The 17,842-nt window shown below is 52.3% G+C and overlaps 7 protein-coding genes across 7 annotated transcripts; 4 read left to right on the top strand and 3 right to left on the bottom strand.

Annotated features, from left to right (window-relative positions):
- Positions 1-2,803: 2,803 nt before the first annotated feature.
- PG986_004959 (uncharacterized protein) lies at positions 2,804-3,037 on the top strand (the record flags this gene model as incomplete). The annotated part of the gene is made up of 1 exon (XM_066841181.1): positions 2,804-3,037. One exon carries the CDS (start codon positions 2,804-2,806, stop codon positions 3,035-3,037), a length of 234 nt encoding a protein of 77 aa, XP_066701043.1.
- A 95-nt stretch (positions 3,038-3,132) lies between these two features.
- On the top strand, positions 3,133-3,809 carry PG986_004958 (uncharacterized protein; the record flags this gene model as incomplete). The annotated part of the gene is made up of 2 exons (XM_066841180.1): positions 3,133-3,469; positions 3,517-3,809. 2 exons carry the CDS (start codon positions 3,133-3,135, stop codon positions 3,807-3,809), a joined length of 630 nt encoding a protein of 209 aa, XP_066701042.1.
- A 366-nt stretch (positions 3,810-4,175) lies between these two features.
- PG986_004957 (uncharacterized protein) lies at positions 4,176-5,624 on the bottom strand (the record flags this gene model as incomplete). Its single annotated transcript, XM_066841179.1, has 1 exon — positions 4,176-5,624. The coding sequence occupies one exon, from the start codon at positions 5,622-5,624 to the stop codon at positions 4,176-4,178; it is 1,449 nt and encodes a 482-aa protein (XP_066701041.1).
- Positions 5,625-6,245: 621 nt separating this feature from the next.
- PG986_004956 (oxidoreductase) lies at positions 6,246-6,626 on the bottom strand (the record flags this gene model as incomplete). The annotated part of the gene is made up of 1 exon (XM_066841178.1): positions 6,246-6,626. One exon carries the CDS (start codon positions 6,624-6,626, stop codon positions 6,246-6,248), a length of 381 nt encoding a protein of 126 aa, XP_066701040.1.
- Positions 6,627-8,890: 2,264 nt separating this feature from the next.
- On the top strand, positions 8,891-11,116 carry PG986_004955 (uncharacterized protein; the record flags this gene model as incomplete). The annotated part of the gene is made up of 3 exons (XM_066841177.1): positions 8,891-9,232; positions 9,282-10,351; positions 10,468-11,116. 3 exons carry the CDS (start codon positions 8,891-8,893, stop codon positions 11,114-11,116), a joined length of 2,061 nt encoding a protein of 686 aa, XP_066701039.1.
- Positions 11,117-12,246: 1,130 nt separating this feature from the next.
- PG986_004954 (uncharacterized protein) lies at positions 12,247-12,975 on the bottom strand (the record flags this gene model as incomplete). The annotated part of the gene is made up of 1 exon (XM_066841176.1): positions 12,247-12,975. One exon carries the CDS (start codon positions 12,973-12,975, stop codon positions 12,247-12,249), a length of 729 nt encoding a protein of 242 aa, XP_066701038.1.
- A 2,417-nt stretch (positions 12,976-15,392) lies between these two features.
- PG986_004953 (uncharacterized protein) lies at positions 15,393-17,255 on the top strand (the record flags this gene model as incomplete). The annotated part of the gene is made up of 3 exons (XM_066841175.1): positions 15,393-15,968; positions 16,034-16,171; positions 16,257-17,255. 3 exons carry the CDS (start codon positions 15,393-15,395, stop codon positions 17,253-17,255), a joined length of 1,713 nt encoding a protein of 570 aa, XP_066701037.1.
- Between the last annotated feature and the right edge of the window lie 587 nt (positions 17,256-17,842).

Below are 17,842 nucleotides of genomic sequence, written 5' to 3'. Positions count from 1 at the left end.
CGAGAAAGGCTGCCCCTTTTTCAGATACTGTTGGCGTGTCAGCAAGGCGTCTAACCAGGTGCACAATATAAGATGCAACCCCTATCGGCTGCCCCCCTCAAATGACATACCTAAAATAGATGTAAAAATCAACAACATCAGCAATAGATAGGTCAATTAAATAACGCACACTGCATTTTAAAGCCTGTTTCGGCTGGTGCGCACTATAATAGAATCACCCTCACCACCAGCTCGATTTACATTACTTTCCACCACCTTATCGGCGCGCCTTTTCGGCCTTTTCGGCTTTTTCCTTAACCTTTCTTTTTTAACGTCCTTTTAAACCTCCCTAATATTTATTATATATATAAAGCCCTTATTAAGGTCCTCGTCGACCTTCCTCTTCTTTTAAAATCTTGTTTTCTCTAGATCTGCCTCTAGACCGGCTTTTTCCTGCTTTAACCGGCCGATCTGGGCCGTTAAATCATTAATACTCTTACTGAGCTTCTTTCACAGCAACCTCCTAATTGAATTACCGGTGGTAACATTAACACTAAGTATCGCAGCCCTTAAATTTTTAACCTGCCGGTTATTTTTAGGCGTTTCGATCTTTCCAGCCTTCGGTTCAACTAGCTGGCGCGTATCCTCGGCGGTGATAGCCTTATCGATAACTCGCACTATATTAGTATAATAAAGCTTATTATTTATCGGCTTATCGATATTAAAAGAGTAAATGCTAGTTATTACCTATCTATTAGCGATAATTTTAAAGGTAAAAGCTACTTTACGTACTTTAACTTAAGCTCGAAAAAAGTCCCCTTTTCTAACGTAGCTATTATTAATAACGGCGTATACCAAGTCGAGCTCCTTTCGAAACCTTTTTTTAAGACTTTAAAATAATTAATATCTAGGGGTTAAAATATATAGGAACTATATAATAATAAATAAAAAAGTTACACCTTAACCTTTAACGCCGCTAATATAAAATTATTATCGATATAACTTTTATATTTATCTAGAATTAAGAGCCTCTATTAGTTAAGGTTATTAAGCTTAATTAAAAAAATAAAGATCTTTTTTAACCATTTTAAGGCTATAGGATTAAAAGTCCATCTTTTTAATAACGCCTTAAAAGCCTAGTCTTTATACTCGTAATTAACTTTATCCTCCTTTTAAAAAAACTACTATTACTAAACCGATTAGCTTTTAAATATAACTAAAAGCGGCAGGACATTATTAATAGTATTAATATACTTTAAAATAGTTACCCACTCGCGATTAGCCGAGTCGTTTCGTATTAAACTTTAATAAATAGTAAGGCCGATTATTATAATACCCTCCCTTATCGTTATCGTAATTCTTATTTTATCGGCGTTAAATTTAAATCGAGAGGGTATACTATTAATAATAATAGTGTTAAGCCGATTAAAAACCTTCGCACAGCCCCGTCTAATATATATACGAGACGCCGGAAATCCATCGCTTTAGCACGCATAGTCTTAAAAGCTAAATAACGTTTTAAAAAACGGTGCACCTATCGTTTACCGATAAGGTGATCGACCCCTTTTACAAGGAGGATACGCTAAGCGTATATACGAAACAGCCGGTACGTTAATACGTAGCCTAGGCTGGCCTAAAAAGGGCCTATTTGGCTAAAAAGGTCTCTTCCGTAGGGGTAAACAACTACCGAGTCTCATCCTGCTCTTTTTTTAAATATTGACCCCTGAGTCGGTTGCGAAAGGTGCCCCTATTAATGTTGTGGTCTTTGGCCGCACGGTTGATGCTTCCGCCGGCCAGCACGGCCTGGACCGCTTAGGCAATGCGAGCTTCTTTAGTTATATTGGTAGTGGTGAAAAGAAGAAAAAAAAAAGAAGAGATTAATCTACTTCAATTGACAGACGAGTAAGATTTGACCCCTTTATATACTGTTGTTATTGCTCAGGGGCTTTAGAATCATCTGAAATCTGGAGGGGTCATTTGAGGGGGGGCAGCCGATAGGGGTTGTATCTTACTGTGGCGTTCTTACATCGCGGTAGCCTTTAGCTATGAGCTTCTCCGACTCACGCGCGTACCGGAGCCTCGAGTTGTCGCCGTCAAACTCGACGTGCGGCATCGGACTATTGCGGGTTGAGATGGTTCGCATCCATCTCAATAGATGCCAGCCCCCAATAACCGCAATCAGCGAGAAGACGGCCACGTTCATTGTCACCTGCCGTGATAGAAGAACAAGTAGAGAGTTGGAGTGAGTTGAAACTTCAACATGCCGGATCGGGCGTCATGTTCGTTTGCAGCAGCTTAAGTACTTGCTTGACCTTTGCGGCTTCTGTCATGTCTGTTGGGTTTGCGGCCTGTGTTGGTTGGCAGCCTGCAGTGGCCCGACGCAAGGGGTAGCCAAGGTGTTCGCGTGGGGACGCGTTGGGACGGCCACCACGGCTATCGAGACCAATCGTTCGTTCAATCTTTCGAGACTAACTAGACTTGGCTAGAAGTCCATGTGTGTGTGTGTATTGGGCTTTTGCTCGGTTTGAAGTTGCTTGCTTTGCTGGCCTGCCAGTCTGAGTCGAACAGCAAACAGAACAAAGAAAGTAATGGCTACTCCCTCCCTAGCAACGACCCCTGGCTGCGACCGGGCTATCATAACGCCGGCTCAATCACGTCTGAGCCGAACGCCTTGTCCACACAACCGCGTTCCATTCCGCGCTTCACGCGAGACAGTGCACGCTCATTGATGAAGCTATCTATCCGCGTTCCAAGTTATTGTCTTCTGTCCTTGTTTATGCCCTTGGGTTTATAGCTCTAGATCATATCAGGATTCATCGACGTCATGGACGGCCATGACGCCGTCCGACAGTACCTCTGGGAGATCTGCCAGACTCACCAGAAGAAGGGGAGCTGGTTTACACACGAATCCCTTTCCCTGTTCTTGGTGTCTGAACCGATAACGCCCATCCACGATACCGACGAGGATTTCAAACTCGTGCTGCTTGCAGCGGCGTCGGCTACCAACGACGTGGCTCTTGTCGAACAGCTGCTTCCCGCCATATCCGAGGCCATGTAGAAGTGGTGCGCCTTCTGCTAGGTGCGGTCCGGGAACCGTCCCTTCTGAAAAAAGCACGCGACGCAGTACTTGTGCATGCAGCTGAGGGCAACCAAATGGAAACCCTCGAGCTTGGTCTGCTACCGCGGTACGGAAGCTATGATCAGGCCCTGTTTATTGCCCTGGAGTTCACATCAAGCCCCGGCATATTCGAGCGCGTCTTCTCGTTGTGTAAAGATCATTCGGCAGAAGACCTCTCGGCGGACGAACCCCTGGGTATGGCCATGCGGGCGCCCACAGTCGACCTCGACGACTGGCTCAGGTCGGCTGCTAAGCGTGGCCATCTGATCATGATGCAGCGCCTCGTCCAGCTAGGAGCATCACTACACAATGCAGACCAACTGAATTTGCGTCTATTTGAGTACTGGGGGGGCTCGTCTCCATGGCTGCCGAGTATGGGCATACTGAAGTCGTCGCGTATCTACTTGAGCGCGGTTTAGAATATGACCCCGCCTCGCTTGAGTGGGCTGCTTGGTATGGAAATACCGATGGCGTAAGACTTCTCCTGGAGCACGGCGCTGCGGATCACTCCGAACAAATGGGTGGCGCTTTAGTGAAAGCCTTCGAGAAAGAAAACGAACCAGTGGTACGGCTACTGTTAGAGTGGGACAATCCACCGGACAAAGAAGCATGGCAGGGGGCGTTGGATGCCGCGGAAGAACAGGGCCTATCTTCGATGATCAGCGTCCTCAATAGTTATAAGTACTTGAGACGCTGGGTTAGGACAGACTAAAGAGCGCGAGGACTATATGGAGAAGAATGACGAAAGTTTGCTGGTGTAGTGGCTGGGCCGAGAAGCGGTTTCCAGCAATTTTCGTTTACGTTGAAGGGAACCACGGTTTTGCTATACGGGGCTGCATCCAACAAAGCAGGTTGTCGTAGACGTTTTCTCACCACAGGGGGCAGCAACAGTCACGAGAAAAGGCAAGAACACTGGGCTGCGATACACCTTATCGAGAGGATAAACCCAATTACATTAAGACTACCAGATTGTTATTAACGAAGCCGAGACCTTCAACGATGTCTACTGCGGTCGTGCCAACCTGCACAAACGGCAGAATGTGGTAGCAAGCCAAGCTGGTGACGGACATTGCAGACCCTACTCACGACTCGGCAATGCCTTTGCGTACGGCATGATCGGCGGCTCCACCAGTCTCTTATCCGGGGAAGTGAGCATCAGCCCCAACGCAACAGGAATCAAGCCAGCCGTTGCCAAGACGTCCTCCAGCCCCAGCCCCGGCGCCGCGTAGTGAGAGCAAAGACCCGCCACATCGACACGGCTCACATCGCCGGTCCTACCGCCGTGGGCGAGCGCATCCACGACGAGCGCGTACGCCAGCGGGTGGTACAGCATCCCCGCGTGCCCGTAGAAGCCCGCGCCCGGCGACCCGGGAGGACAGACCGACTGCGCCTCGACGTTCACGACGCCGACGCCGCGCGCGTCCAGCAGATAAGCCGACGCCTCCGCGCCGTGCTGCGGCTGGACGATCTCGTCGAAGAAGCCCGAGTAGAGCGTCGTCGTGGGCACGTAAGCGCTGTCACCGCCCGCCGCCCGCAGCGTCTCGATATAGCGGGACGCGTGCTCCTGCTGGATCACGGCGGGGTCGCATGGCCCCAACCCGAGCTCGCTGTCAGCGGACAGGCACAGCGCGTTGGCCAGGACGGTGCCGCGGAAGTCGGGCGAGACGGGCAGGAAGCTCGACACGCGAGCCCGCGTCGAGGGCCAGAACGTAAAGGCCCACTGCGTGTCCAGGCCGCCCTGGGACCAGCTGACCACGGTGACGTTGCTGTTGTTGCCGCAGACGGCCGAGAGGTAGTTGATGGCGTATGCGACGTACTCGGAGTTGACCTGGGCGTCGCGCATCATGCCGCCGGGGACGTTGAGCCAGACCGGGTCCGCGTGCGGGGAGCCCGTGAGCAGCTTCCGCAGGTTGGCGCCGAATACCGAGCCGCCGTAGGACCACGTGCCCGGGACGAGCAGCACGGGCGGCTTCGCGCCGAACGTGAAGGACGGCGGGATCTGGATGGCGGCCCGCAGCTGGGCCTCGGGGACGCTGAACGGCGCGTCGCCGGCGGCCGCCGAGGGGTAGACGGGCCGCGACACGTTGGTCGGGTTGTTGGAGTTGTCTACCGAGTTTTCGCCGTCGAGAAGTTCCGCGATGATGGATGTCAAGTCCTTGCCGCCTTCCTGTGGCCCCAGACCCGCGCCCAACTGCAAAGCGACGTTCGTGAACAGGTTCGTGGGCGTTGCAGCACCGTAGATGCTCTGCAAGGTCTCCTGCACTTCCGGGAGACTCGTCGGTGTCGCCCGCGGCTTCACGCCGTTCAGGATGTCGAGGATGGTCCCGGGATCGCGTGTCTGGTCGAGCTGCTTGAGCACGTCGCCCAGGCCGAGCACCGTGCCGAGAGCGCCTCCGACCAGGCCACCGACGAGGCCTCTGGTTTGTACTGCTGCTGGATCTTCATCCACGGCCACTACGGCACGAGCAGCTGCGCTGTGGACGGCCAGCGAAGCACCGAGTGCGAGATGGGGGATGGAGAAACGCATGACGGCCGCAGCAGAAATCGTACCCCGCAGGAGTTGGGGGAATGTGCGAGAGAAGGACGGGAGGACGCGAAGACTGATAGGTCGCTAATACATATCGTTCGGATAGAGCCCGAATAACATGTCCAGAAGGCCGGTTAAAGCGGCTAATCTTCCTCATGCACCTGTTCGCTTGGCTTGGCTTGTCTAGGGAAACACTCGCGAGATATTCTGCTTTGACATTTCGAGCGCGACTTGAGTCAGTAATTACATATGTACATACTTTCCACCCCCTTGTCGTTCGTGTTCTTCACACCGCTGTAAGGAGTGCGATGGGTATAAAAGCGGGCTTTTCTTCGCGATCCAATCTCCCACCGGTGGGCCAAGATCTCTGACCAGTGGCTGAACCCCCCGGTCCGGTTCGTCCCCGTCCGGGATGTTGCCTCGATCGAGCGGCAACGGCCCGCTCATTTGTAAGAAAATGGCCATTTGGGATTATATTCATATAACGCAGGCCTGTCTGGTGGCGCGAATCCTTGACAAGTTGTTTCAACCCCGGATTCAACTGCAGATTGCCAGCCATCATCCTTGTCTACTTGATCTTGATGGCATCCCAGAGTACATACAGCACGTGGTTAATCACGTTCATTTCGCCCCCGACAGATGCTGCGCGAGCTCTTTGAAGCCCAGATTTATACCCGCACTCTTCAAGATGGCGTCGTTGCACCACTGCGGCGACCACCCCGCCAAGAACTTGATAGTACCGGCGTACGGACCCGGCCAAAACACGCCGCCTTGCCCCGGCCCCACGATGTCGCCGATGATGGACTCGACGAACGGCTCGGCCGCAATCCCCGGCGGCTTCAGCTTGCCGTTGGCCCATCCCGCGATGAGGTCTTTGATGGCGGCGTAGCGCGACTTCTCGGGCATCCGGAAGCTCGGCTTGTTGTCGTGGAGGTGCGTGTCGATGGCCCCAGGCATCAGGGTCACGACGGTAACGCCGAAGGGTTCCAGCTCGAGGCGCATGGTTTCCGAGATTGGTAAGCTGTTTTGTTTTGTTGGGTTCCCCCGCGGAGCAACTCAGGAATCGGATAACCAGTTTGGGGATGCTGGTGTTTTACCCGACCCAGCAATCTGGTAGCTACGCATGCATGCTATGGTCGAAACACGATACTAGTACAGCCTGGTTGGCGGGCTTGAAAGGGTTTGTTGATCTCCTCGTTGAATGCTTCGTTTTCTCGCCGGCTTAGAACAGGCACGGCAAAACTTCGACAAGTTATCAGCACACGACATGCGTGCCTACAGTGTTGCCTATTGGCCCAGGTGAGTTTGGCTGTCCATCGAATTGGACCCAAGCTCAGCAGCGCTTATCGGCAATGACCCAAGTCTCGAACTACGGCAAAGTGGCGTGCATACGGTTACCCTGGGCTCGCCCGGCATCAAAGGGATTTGCTGGCATGGCCTACATTTCAACTACGCATCTCGGGTAGGACAACATGGGGTGCACAATACTGATCACATATGACGGGCAAAAGTGGGACCCGAGGAGCAGCAGTTGGCTCTCGAAACCAGAAAGAGGCAGGCAGGGCTGGGCGCGTTGGGGAACGGCCAATGAGTGCGAGTAGCGGGATCTTGATGGTTGGGTGCCGGCGACTGAGTGACTGAGTGCATCTGCATGCATTTTGCATGGTCAAATTCACGACCCACGCTAGTAAATTTGGCAATCCACGCTAGTAAACTTACTAGCGCCGCAGGTCCTGATTGGTCTATATCTGCGGCGCTAGTAAAGTTCGCTAGGATCGCAGCCAATCAGGACTTGTCGCGCTAGTAATTTTACTAGCCTCATACCAGCCGCACTAGTAATGTTCGACAAGCCACACTGCCGTCACCATATCAACAACATCAATCTACTCGAGGTCACATTGCAGAAAACGACCAAGTGGAAGCCTGAGGTTGGAATGGGCGCGACTTATAAGTACCGAAAAATCCCCATGTCCACTGTCGGTACCCAGAGGTGGATGGCAAGTGTCACTCCATCTGCCTTGTCAAACCACGCAGACTTGATCATCACAGGTAGATGGAACTCTCCACCGAATCCATAGTTGCCATAGTCGGCCTTTTCCTAGCTTTGCCCTCGGCAGTCGCCCTTGCCTGGAGCTGGCTCGGATGCCAGCGCCAAACACGATGCAGCCGGGCGCTGTCAGATACAGAATCCGCTCTGCCCTTGATGCCAACCACAGCTTCGAATATACCCCCCAACAACCAAGTATCTGCAAGCACAGATGTTGCGTGGCAGATTCAGCTTCTACCACTCCCACGTGCCGGGCCGGGAAGCGCCACCAACCCGGCCCTGCACGCTACCGTTGTCACATTTCCTCGGGCTGGCATAGGTTAGGAACTCACCTGTACTACGGAAATTTGTATTCATTGCTAACACAAGCCAGCCTCTGCTTGACTGCCAGGCCGTACTAGCCAACCTGGGGGATGCATGCATTCTCTTGGGTACGGGTAGTACCAAGTATACCTTTTGGATAGTGCATGTACTCGAACGATATCGATGAATGGTTTGGCCGTTTGGGTGTTCGCTGTAGTTGGCGGGTCTGGTATCTACTTCGCTGGTAGTGAATGGGCAATTGTATATATCTTCTTTGCTAATTGTGTCCCCGATACTTGGCTTTCCAATGTCCCCTATATTGAGCCCATGTAGGTATAGCCCACGATAGCTGTCAAGGCATTGCACGAACGAACCCGGAATAGCTTCCTTTCATTCTTGCCAGGAATGCAACGTCCAAGTCCAGCTACGACTTATAAACTCGGAGTTATGAGTCGTAGCTAATGATGTATTGGCTATTACATATAAATACGCTCGCTATTAAAGTGTTGTGGTTTCTTGTGTTCTCTTGGCTTGGTTCAATGTTGGAGTTCCCTGACTCCTGAAACCAAACCCGCCAGTGTCGGAACTGGGGATGTTTTGTACCGATTGCAGACAGGACATCTATGCAGGTGGCGTTACATGAATGCGACGGCAGCCCCTCTCTAGGCCAAGCGGCAATCTGCCTGGATTAATCTGTCCGCCTCCATAAGGCAGACACGAGGGCTGAGATGCAGGGGAGGACTGTCCCTTGATTGGTTCGCCGCGCTTGAGGGGTTGCTGACGCCACGGGGCCAGATTTCCACGCGTACCCCAACTCGTGCTTATCCCTTGGCGAAACGAAGTGCGAGACTTGCTTCCTCCTAAGGGGACTACTGCAAAGTCACCGTCAACTTCATCTCTTGCTTGACTGTGAAAGATGTCCCGCGCTTTGAACCACGCAGCAAAGCTGAAGGCCGAGATCAGGCTCGCGCAGGCCGTGTCCGAGTTCGAGGCTGGATTACAGGAGGACGCCAAGCGCGAGTTCTCGCTGCTGAAGAACCAGAACATCTCGTCCCCGCCGACCCTCAAGAGCGTCTTGCAGCTGACTGCCGAGATCGACCACACCACCCGGGCTGCTGGCTCTCGGTGCTACGGACCGAGACTGACGAAAACGCTCGAGCGTGTGCAGCAGTTCGCTGCCATCGGAGATGTCATCATAGGTGGTTCTCAAAACATCGTGGCCTGCGGGGTTTGGACGATCGTGCGCACTGCACTGCTGGTGAGTCCCTTGGGCGAGATGATACGGCGAAAGCTTACCGTCGAACCAGGCTGCTGTAAGGTTCCAGTCATATTTTGAAAGCCTTTCGGAGCTCTTTTTGAGCGTTGGAAAGACTGCACCGCGCTACAATGAGATGGTAGCCCTGCAACCCAGGTCCCAGGCGCTGCATGAGTTGATGTCAGAGTACTTCATCTTCGTCGTCAATCTCTGCCGCCACGTCTACAATCTGAGTCTAAAGTCCAAGCTGGGTCAGCTCAAAGTAGCGATGAGCAGGCTGGTCATTGGGAGCTACCAGAAAGACCTGGATAAGTGGACTGCCGCGATCCGAGAGCAGTTCAGCCTCGAGGAAGCACGAGATAATGCGACATCGAGAGGGATACTGCAAAAGCTTTCGCAGAGAGAGAAATACAGGAAGCAACTTGCTCTCAGGCAGAAAGTGCTTGATGGCTGTACCCGGTATAACTACCAGATCGGCTGGAAAATAGCAAGAAATGCGGGCTCTACGTCGTGGTTCTTGCATGTGCCGGCATATCGTCGATGGACGCAAGAAGGGAGGTCCTCAGCGCTACTTCGGGTCGCAGGGAAGCTTGGTTCGGGAAAAACAGTTCTCCTCGCCAACATGGTCGAAGATCTCCTTCTTCTACCACACGCACCTGATGTGGCTTTCTTCTTCTCCCGGCAGGATGATGCTGACTCCCTCACCGCTAGCACGATCATCGGCAGTCTCGCTCGCCAGCTTATTGAGGCCATGCCGATGGACATGCGTGAATCCTCCATGCATGCGATACTTACCAACATAAATAATCCGGATATGGTCCTTTTCTTCCAGAGACTCCTGCCGCTATTTTCACGTGTATTCTTCATTCTCGACGGCATCGAAGATTGTCCTCTGGGTGAAAGGGAGGCAGTATTCTCCATTATCGACCAACTCTTGGCTGATAAACATATCGGTGTCCTGTCAGTGTGCATCTCGTACCGACTGGAAGCAGAACAACGGATAGAGGTGGAACTGAAAGCTTTCCAAAATTTCGAAGCCGTTTCCATGCCAGAGGAAAATGAAGAAATAAATGAGTATATCCAGGCCAAGTTTGACACTAGCCTGGAGTCAGGGGCACTCAAGTTAGGGGATCCGGCGCTGATTCTTCGAATCCGCGACGCGCTGCAGAATGGGGCACGGGGAATGCGAGTCTCTCATCTGAGATTTGTAGGGATCTGAACTAACTGACGAGTATTAGGTTCCTTTGGGCTACTCTGCAGATTGACTCGATATGCTCAAAACAGACCGACGAAAGCATCCGCGCCGCCCTCGATGACCTGCCCACTGATTTACCTGCAATGTATCGCCGCATCCTCCACCAACGAAAGAACCTGGCGCCAGAGTATCAGGAGAGAATTTTGAAACTCATGCTGGTCGCGATGCGGCCTCTTTCTCTTGATGAACTCCGCGAAGCCATCAGCGTCGTGCCACTACAGACAACATGGGATCCCAAGAAACAGATCAACGATGCCAGATCTGTTCTTGCTTGTTGCGGTAGTTTACTCATCATTGATGAAGATCAGTCGACGGCGCACTTCATTCACCCAAGCGTGCAGCAATTCCTTCTCAGCGGCAGAGAAGATCCCAGCGACTTCCACTTCAGCAGAAAAGTCGCCGAACTCGATATGGCTCGGGTAATTCTCACATATCTCAATTATAATGTCTTCCAGACACAATTATCCACAGTCAAGGTTCCCAGTCTTCCTGCCCGAGACGTGCCGGCTCGCATTATGGCTTCTTCTCTAGGAAATTCGGAACGCATACGTGCTCTCGCACTGCATCTGTTGAGAAAGCGACATCAGGGCCACTTGGACATTGGCCAGAGGCTCTCCGATTACAGTGACTAGTTCCAGAGCCAGAGCCAGAGCCAACAGGAGTATTATTTTTACCTTTACGCTCATCATTACTGGCTCCATCACACCAAGGTTCTATCTCCAGAAAACGGGCCAGAGCTTGGCCTGCTACGACGCGTTCTATCGCCCTCAATGCGTTTCAGGTCAGATGAAAAGGACCATTGGCTGTCCGGTAATACGCCAGGGCTCGCCGCTGCAATGCATGAGCAGCGAAAATTTCCTGATACCCGAGGAACTGTAAGAGCGTTAGCGCATGACCATCTCGGACTGTTTCATCTCAACCTTCGTTCACGTCGTTGCACCGTTCGGGGGTTGGCAAACATAATGCCTTGGCTTCGTGGGTGCTTAGGCATGGGAATAGAGTGCCCTCATTTCAGCATTGATATACGCATAAGACTGATCCAGCTGGCGGGCCTATACAAAGACTACGACATCAGCCAGTGGCTACTTGAGCCATATTTCAGTGCAAAAGAATATGAACTGCTCCTCCAGCCTATCGGAGATGCGACAACTGACAGCTATCGCATCGCTGCAGTCCTCATAAAGGCACAGGAAAGTTTGGGCGGGATGGCAGCGAAGATTGGACACCGCGAAAAGCATATGATGTGGAGGAGAACCAAATGTGAGGATCATCAGGGAATTTGGGTCGGTTATAACCAGATGTGCGAGTGCATAGTCCCTGGGAGATTTGATGGACTGATAGACAGGCTCAGAGACGAAGGTTATGGAGAAAACCCTTACCATCTCATGTATCTTCGACGGACCAGTTCAGCCATTTCAAACTCGTCAACCAAAGTCCCAGCGGATCCAATTTCGAGTAGATAGATTCCTGGCACCGCCTCAATTTACTACCAACGTGTATCCAATGTCTTGTATGTGACAACACATAATACGCCCAACAATACGCCATCCTCTTGATCAAAACGTAGGTGGGTCGATAGGTCTTGTTCCTCCTCAATGTTGCCTGGGAAACATCACAAGATCCTGCCCTATGGCCATAACAATGAGCTTATCATATCTTTTGAGATAGGCAGGGAGAGCTATAGGACATCCATGAGACCGGTATCTGATTGTCCAATGGATAGATCGGTAGTGTCGTAAACGAGGCAAAGCGCCGATTGCGGTTATGGGATACCGACATGTTCCAAAAGCTGGCTCATGTGATGAACTACTGGCACATTTTGTTTGATGATAAGACGCTCGGAACCTTGATCCAGGGGAGAGTACAAAACAGGGCGCATACCCGCATCCAATGCCCCCTCGATATCCGAGCTGGCGGAGTCGCCAACCATGTAGGTGGTGTCAGCAGCCGTACTCGAGCGATCGAGAACATGGCGGAATATACGAGGGTCTGGCTTAGCATACCCAACCTCCTCCGAGGTGACGAAATGATGAACAAGATGGCGGACTCCGATAAACTCAGCTTTCTCGGTCTGGTCTTCAATTTGTCCGTTTGTCAAGATTGCCAGAGAATAGCCATGTTCGCGAAGTTTCGTCAAGGTCTCGATGCTGCCAGGAGTGGTCCGGCGGGCTTCCCTGTATGCCGGCTTGTATACGGACCGGAACTCTTCGACTTTCTCGAGACTCGGTTCGGCCAAACCAAGGTCTGCAAAGAACTTTTGGATCTTTTTCACGTCCGTTTGTCCATAAGTGATCTCGTTGCGAAGGTAGGTGTCGTACACCTTCTGAAGAGAGGCCTCGTATTTGGCGACGAGCTCGTCCGGAGTCTTGCTGGTCAGTTCGGGATATCTGCTTCGAACGGCCGAGATGGCGCATCGTAAAGAATGCTGATGGTCGAAGGGGGTGTTGTCTAAACCAAACACGATAGCCTTGGGGGTATTGGTGTTATCCATGTTGACTATCGTGGCAGAAAAGCCAGTTGGAACAAAAGAGTTTCTGGCATTCCAGTTGGACAAGTTCTAAAAACTTTCATTGGCTTCAACGCCAGGCAAACCCATATTAACTACCTATTTAGATACTCTGGTAAATGAAAAGTATAGCCTGTAGATCCCAACCCAGTCTTTCGTTGACATACGAGCAAATACGAGCGAAGGCGGCCAAGTTGGTTGAACATCGAAGTTCAAGGTATTAGGTATGGACCGCTTATCAGCTTTCACTACTACCCATGTAACATTAAGCATGCTTATTCGATAAGCAGCTGGACACAATTTGTACCAACCCACGTGCTGCAATCCGCTTGGTTCATCTACGGCAGCCAAAGCAAAACTATACCTACGTCCATCTCGGCCATGCATACTTAGCTACAACGACTGGGCAGGCGTCTCTCATGACCTTAACAGAATCATATCATATCAACCATGGAGTAGATAAACACCAGATGTTGAACACCCGTCAAGCTTGTAGTAAGTAAGATATTGTTGAGGGTCTCATTCGAGTGTGCCGGGAACCAGCGAAAGTACCAGACATGCCCCTATTTATGGCGCTCCTCGTGTTGAGATTGGGCGCCCTGTGATTTCCCAAATAGGAATTAATATTCATTGTTTGTCGTGTGTGAACTGTTCCGGGTTGCCAGAATGACCGGTCCGAGATCCAGGTAATCACTGTGATGGTAAGAGCATGGCGTCCAATCAGGGATGAGATCTCGACGTCACATCTAAGGGCTCGCCTTTTTACAAATGGTGTAACTAACTTGTGGACATCGGTTTCGGCTTCGGCCTAGCGGGGGCTTCGTGAACTCCGGCTCATCAAAACGCCTCGTTGGAAGAAAGGACATTCGGGCATGTTCTTGTTTCTGGTCTCTACCATTCTAGTAAACCCGGGTAAGCAGGGTTGTGGCATGACATTGTGGCATTTCACGGCTCATCTGAACACGAACAACACCAGCCTCTTTGGAAAGTAGGAGATGCCGAAGCCACCTATTTGCATGCCACGGGATGGGGACAGGTGTGCAAAGGTTGACGAGTGAAAGTAAGCTGCAGACACAGCACCATATACCTGGTGACAGAACGAGCGTGCTGCCAAGCATATTTGGGAATGGGAGGCCCTCCCACTGGCCAATGCCGCCAGCAAAAGTGCATTTTTGGCAAACAGAGTCAGCAGTAGCCTAGCACAGCAACCCAATATCTGGATACGGACAAGGGAGGGTTGCTTTCCCACTACGTGACAGGACGGGGCTAGAACCATCAGGTAGGGCTGAATGGTCCGGTCATGCATGCCTGCTTCTGCATGTGGCTGTTAGGTAAGCTCCCTTTCTCTGTCCTTGTCGATCTTTTGCGGTCTGACGTTCCGAGTCTGCTGACTTAATCCTCAGATCATCTACAGGGGCGGGTTGCTCTCACTGCTTCACCTTAGCATTACGAAACCAGGAACGGGTGGTGTACCCAGCAGGGTGGGATAGAACTCTATCCCACTGGGATATTGGTTTTCCAGTCCCTCCCTCCCTGGTGGTTGGATCAGTGGCTGCAGTGAGATTTGGTGGCGGCTGGGGTCGACCGTTGGCCAGGACATGGGTTCACGTGAGATTCTTCTTTCACCTTGCTGATTTTTGCCGGATTGGGATGAAGGGTGCGAGGTCTCCCAAAAAGGGGCCAATGAGAAGGCTCGTCTCGTCCCCAACGTCGGTTCGCACTCGGCTGCAGAGCCAAGTCCTACCTCCATGAGCTTCTTTTGACACGGGCCAGGATTGGTAGTGCTGCAACATCAACCCTGGCGCATTAATTCTCATGTTAACCCTTTGTATCGATCAATGCCGGCAGTGCAGAGGGCTGAAGGCGGCATTCTGTCCGGCCAACCCTATTGCCTGCCGCGATCACTGGCTGCTATTCAATAAGACACAGTCGTTTCCTCGCATCGAAATTCCGTATGTTCGCGAATAGCCGACCAAGGCGCGGGTGATATAAACGTAATGTCGTCTCACATGATCATTCACAAGGCGGTATTCTCGTAAGGTTCACCTGCAAGGGACCAACTATTTTACTTGAACCCCTTCCCCCACCCTTATCGGAATTCCCTAGGAGAGATAGTATGAACCATGATTGTTCACTCAACCAGCCAAGATAACTAGCAGTAAGACAGTTGTGCATGATGGTCGGCATACCCAAATCAAACCGCTGTAGCTTTTGCAAGGCGAGGAAAACAAAAGTGAGTATCCAGCGCCTGCCCCGGTCTCTCTCTTTCAACTTTTTCTTCCACATCCCCATCCTATCCCATGGCAGAGCTTCTAATGGACAAACCCCTATAGTGTGACGAGGTTTGGCCGACGTGCGGCACTTGTCAACGTGCAAAGCGCCCATGCTCTGGTCCACCCAGGATGAAGTTCGTCATCAATGGCTGTCACTCAACGTCCGGCGGCTACGACAGCGCATCCTCCACCAGCGAGAGGAGCGATGCTTCAACGCCGAGGGATGATCATAGCCAAACCTCTCCTCCACGGATCTTGAAGCAACACCGACCTAAGTTTAGGTGTCGGGGGCGTAACATCCACGAAGACCAAGGTAGCTTTCACAGGCTAAGGCTGCCCAACCTGCCTCCGAGACCCCGCGACATCGCTCCGACCCCAGCAGACCAGCTCGCGGCAGAGCTTATATGGTGCTTGAACGCCGCGCCCGGGACGGGTCACGATCTGCACCTATGGGGCGCCTCACTGGGATTGATACCGCCTCTGCTCGCCCAAAGCGTCGCGCTGCAGCATGCGACGAAGTTACTGACCACGACCTGGTCCACCATCAAGCGCGGATACCCGAGACGCGCATGGCTGGACGCGCAGCTCTACGATGCATGTCTAATCAGTCTACAGCAGACCCTGGAGCAAGTCTTCGAAGACCCGACCTCCAAGCTGACGACGACAACCACACTGGCAGCTCAGACATTATTACAAAAAGTAGAGGTAAGCAATGCACCACTGCCGTGTGTGTACCATGCATGCAGACAATTGGCTGAAACCCCAACCAGATAGTCTGCAACGACGCGTCTGTGACGCACCAGAGCAACCACGCCGCAGGCTTATCCGCCGTGATAAGCATGGGTGGCTGTGACCAGGGGTTTTCCGAGCTCGGGTTGCATTTGGTATTCGAGAGTTTCTTCACCGTGGTAAGTCGCGCATCTTCTTGGCCCCTATCCTTCTCTTGTTTTACACGTCTCATCAAAAGTAACTAATGTGCTCGAAACAAAACAGCTAATGGGTGATGTCCGCCGCGGCAAAAACAGCGTGTTCGCCGAGCCGGCCTGGTCCAGGGCCCTGCACAATGCAATGGACGTCGCCACCTCGTTGAAGCCGAAGCTGCTGAGCCGGTTCTACCGGTTCTGGCTCGAGGTGGCTGTCTGGCCGACCCTGGTGCGCCAGCTCCGCCAGCTGCACGAGGGCCCATCAGACACCATGCTCGCCGCCGAGGTGGCCTTGCGGGCGCAGGCGCTGCTCGAGTACCTCGACGGGCTGGACAAGTCAGTTTTTGCCAAAGCCATGGAGCTGGGAAGCATCGTCGAGGTCGAAAAGAACGCGCATAATACCAACCAGACTGGCCGGGACGACAATGACTTCACGCCCACGTCGTACGACTTTGCCAACTACAACCTAGCCAACTTCTTCCGCGTCCACGCCTTCTTTACCATCATCGCTCTACGGTTCCTGCAGTGCGCCAATACCTTCCTAACCCCATTGAGTCCTTACGGTGGTTACACAGAATGCGGGGAACAAGACCAAAGCTGCCACTCTCACTCCCCTAAACAACAACAACAGCAGCAACAGCAGCAGCTCCAGAGCAAGATCCTCGACTTCAGCCGGCGGCTCTGGCAGGTTTACCCCTACATGCGACGCCGGCGGCCCTTGGAACTGGGCGGGGCCCTACCTCTCGTCGTGGCGTACGAGGCGGGCGATGGGCGGCAGAAGGCGTTGACCTGCGCTGCTCTGCGCGAGGTAGAGACTGGCCAGGATGGCCCATCCCCGCCGCCGCCGCCTTTGGCTGCCAGTGTACCATGGGATGAGGGTGCAGCAATTGTGGCAGAAGCCATGGCACTTACAGGTAGATCTTTCGTCACACATCAAGACGACGGGCCGATCGACTGCTGGGATGCCCAGCTGCAGGATATGGGATCTTTGGACCAGAGCAGCGACCTGTTTTTATGGGATCTACAAGGACTAGGTACTGACTTAGGGGTCGAGCCAGCCCTTGCTTAGCTACATGCGGCGTGTAGCAAGGGACACGCAGTTATCCTCGTACTTGATCATGTACCTTTACTTTAACTAAATAAAACTAAACAACCCTCGATTGTCTGAGATGCGAACCTATATGTCGACCCCCTTGTAAATCCACCATATCGAGTCTTCCTTTTTGCAAGCTCGTCGATATCCACTAGGAAAGCGCAATCACCATTGTCTCCCCTGGACTCTGTCCCAATATTAGGTCAGCACTTGGTAGCAATCCCCATCGTGTCGATGCCAATTCCATGTAAGACCACAGTCGATCGAAGTCGGGAAAAGTCGGCCGAGACATTGGCCGACCATGCCTTAATCATCAACAACATATCATACCCACACTCGGGTACAGACAGACAAGAACCCCAGCAAGGATCTTCGTCTTCTTCTGACGGGTTCAACGGGTGGGTGGTTGGGTGGCTGGCAACGGCCGGAGCTGTCATCTTTTCATGTGTTCCCCCAAAGTGCACTTTTTGAGGGAGGGGGAGGGAACCGACCGGCTTTATACCATATGTATTGCTTACTTCACTTTGCCAATGCGTCATCGGGCAAGTAGAAAGGGGCCACGC

The sequence above is a fragment of the Apiospora aurea genome, assembly GCF_038362705.1.
Source record: "Apiospora aurea strain CBS 24483 chromosome Unknown utg000004l_segment0_segment0, whole genome shotgun sequence".
NCBI classification, from domain to species: Eukaryota; Fungi; Ascomycota; class Sordariomycetes; order Amphisphaeriales; family Apiosporaceae; genus Apiospora; species Apiospora aurea.
The sequence above is the reverse complement of the archived record's forward strand: the minus strand, read 5'-3'. Positions and strand labels throughout refer to the sequence as shown.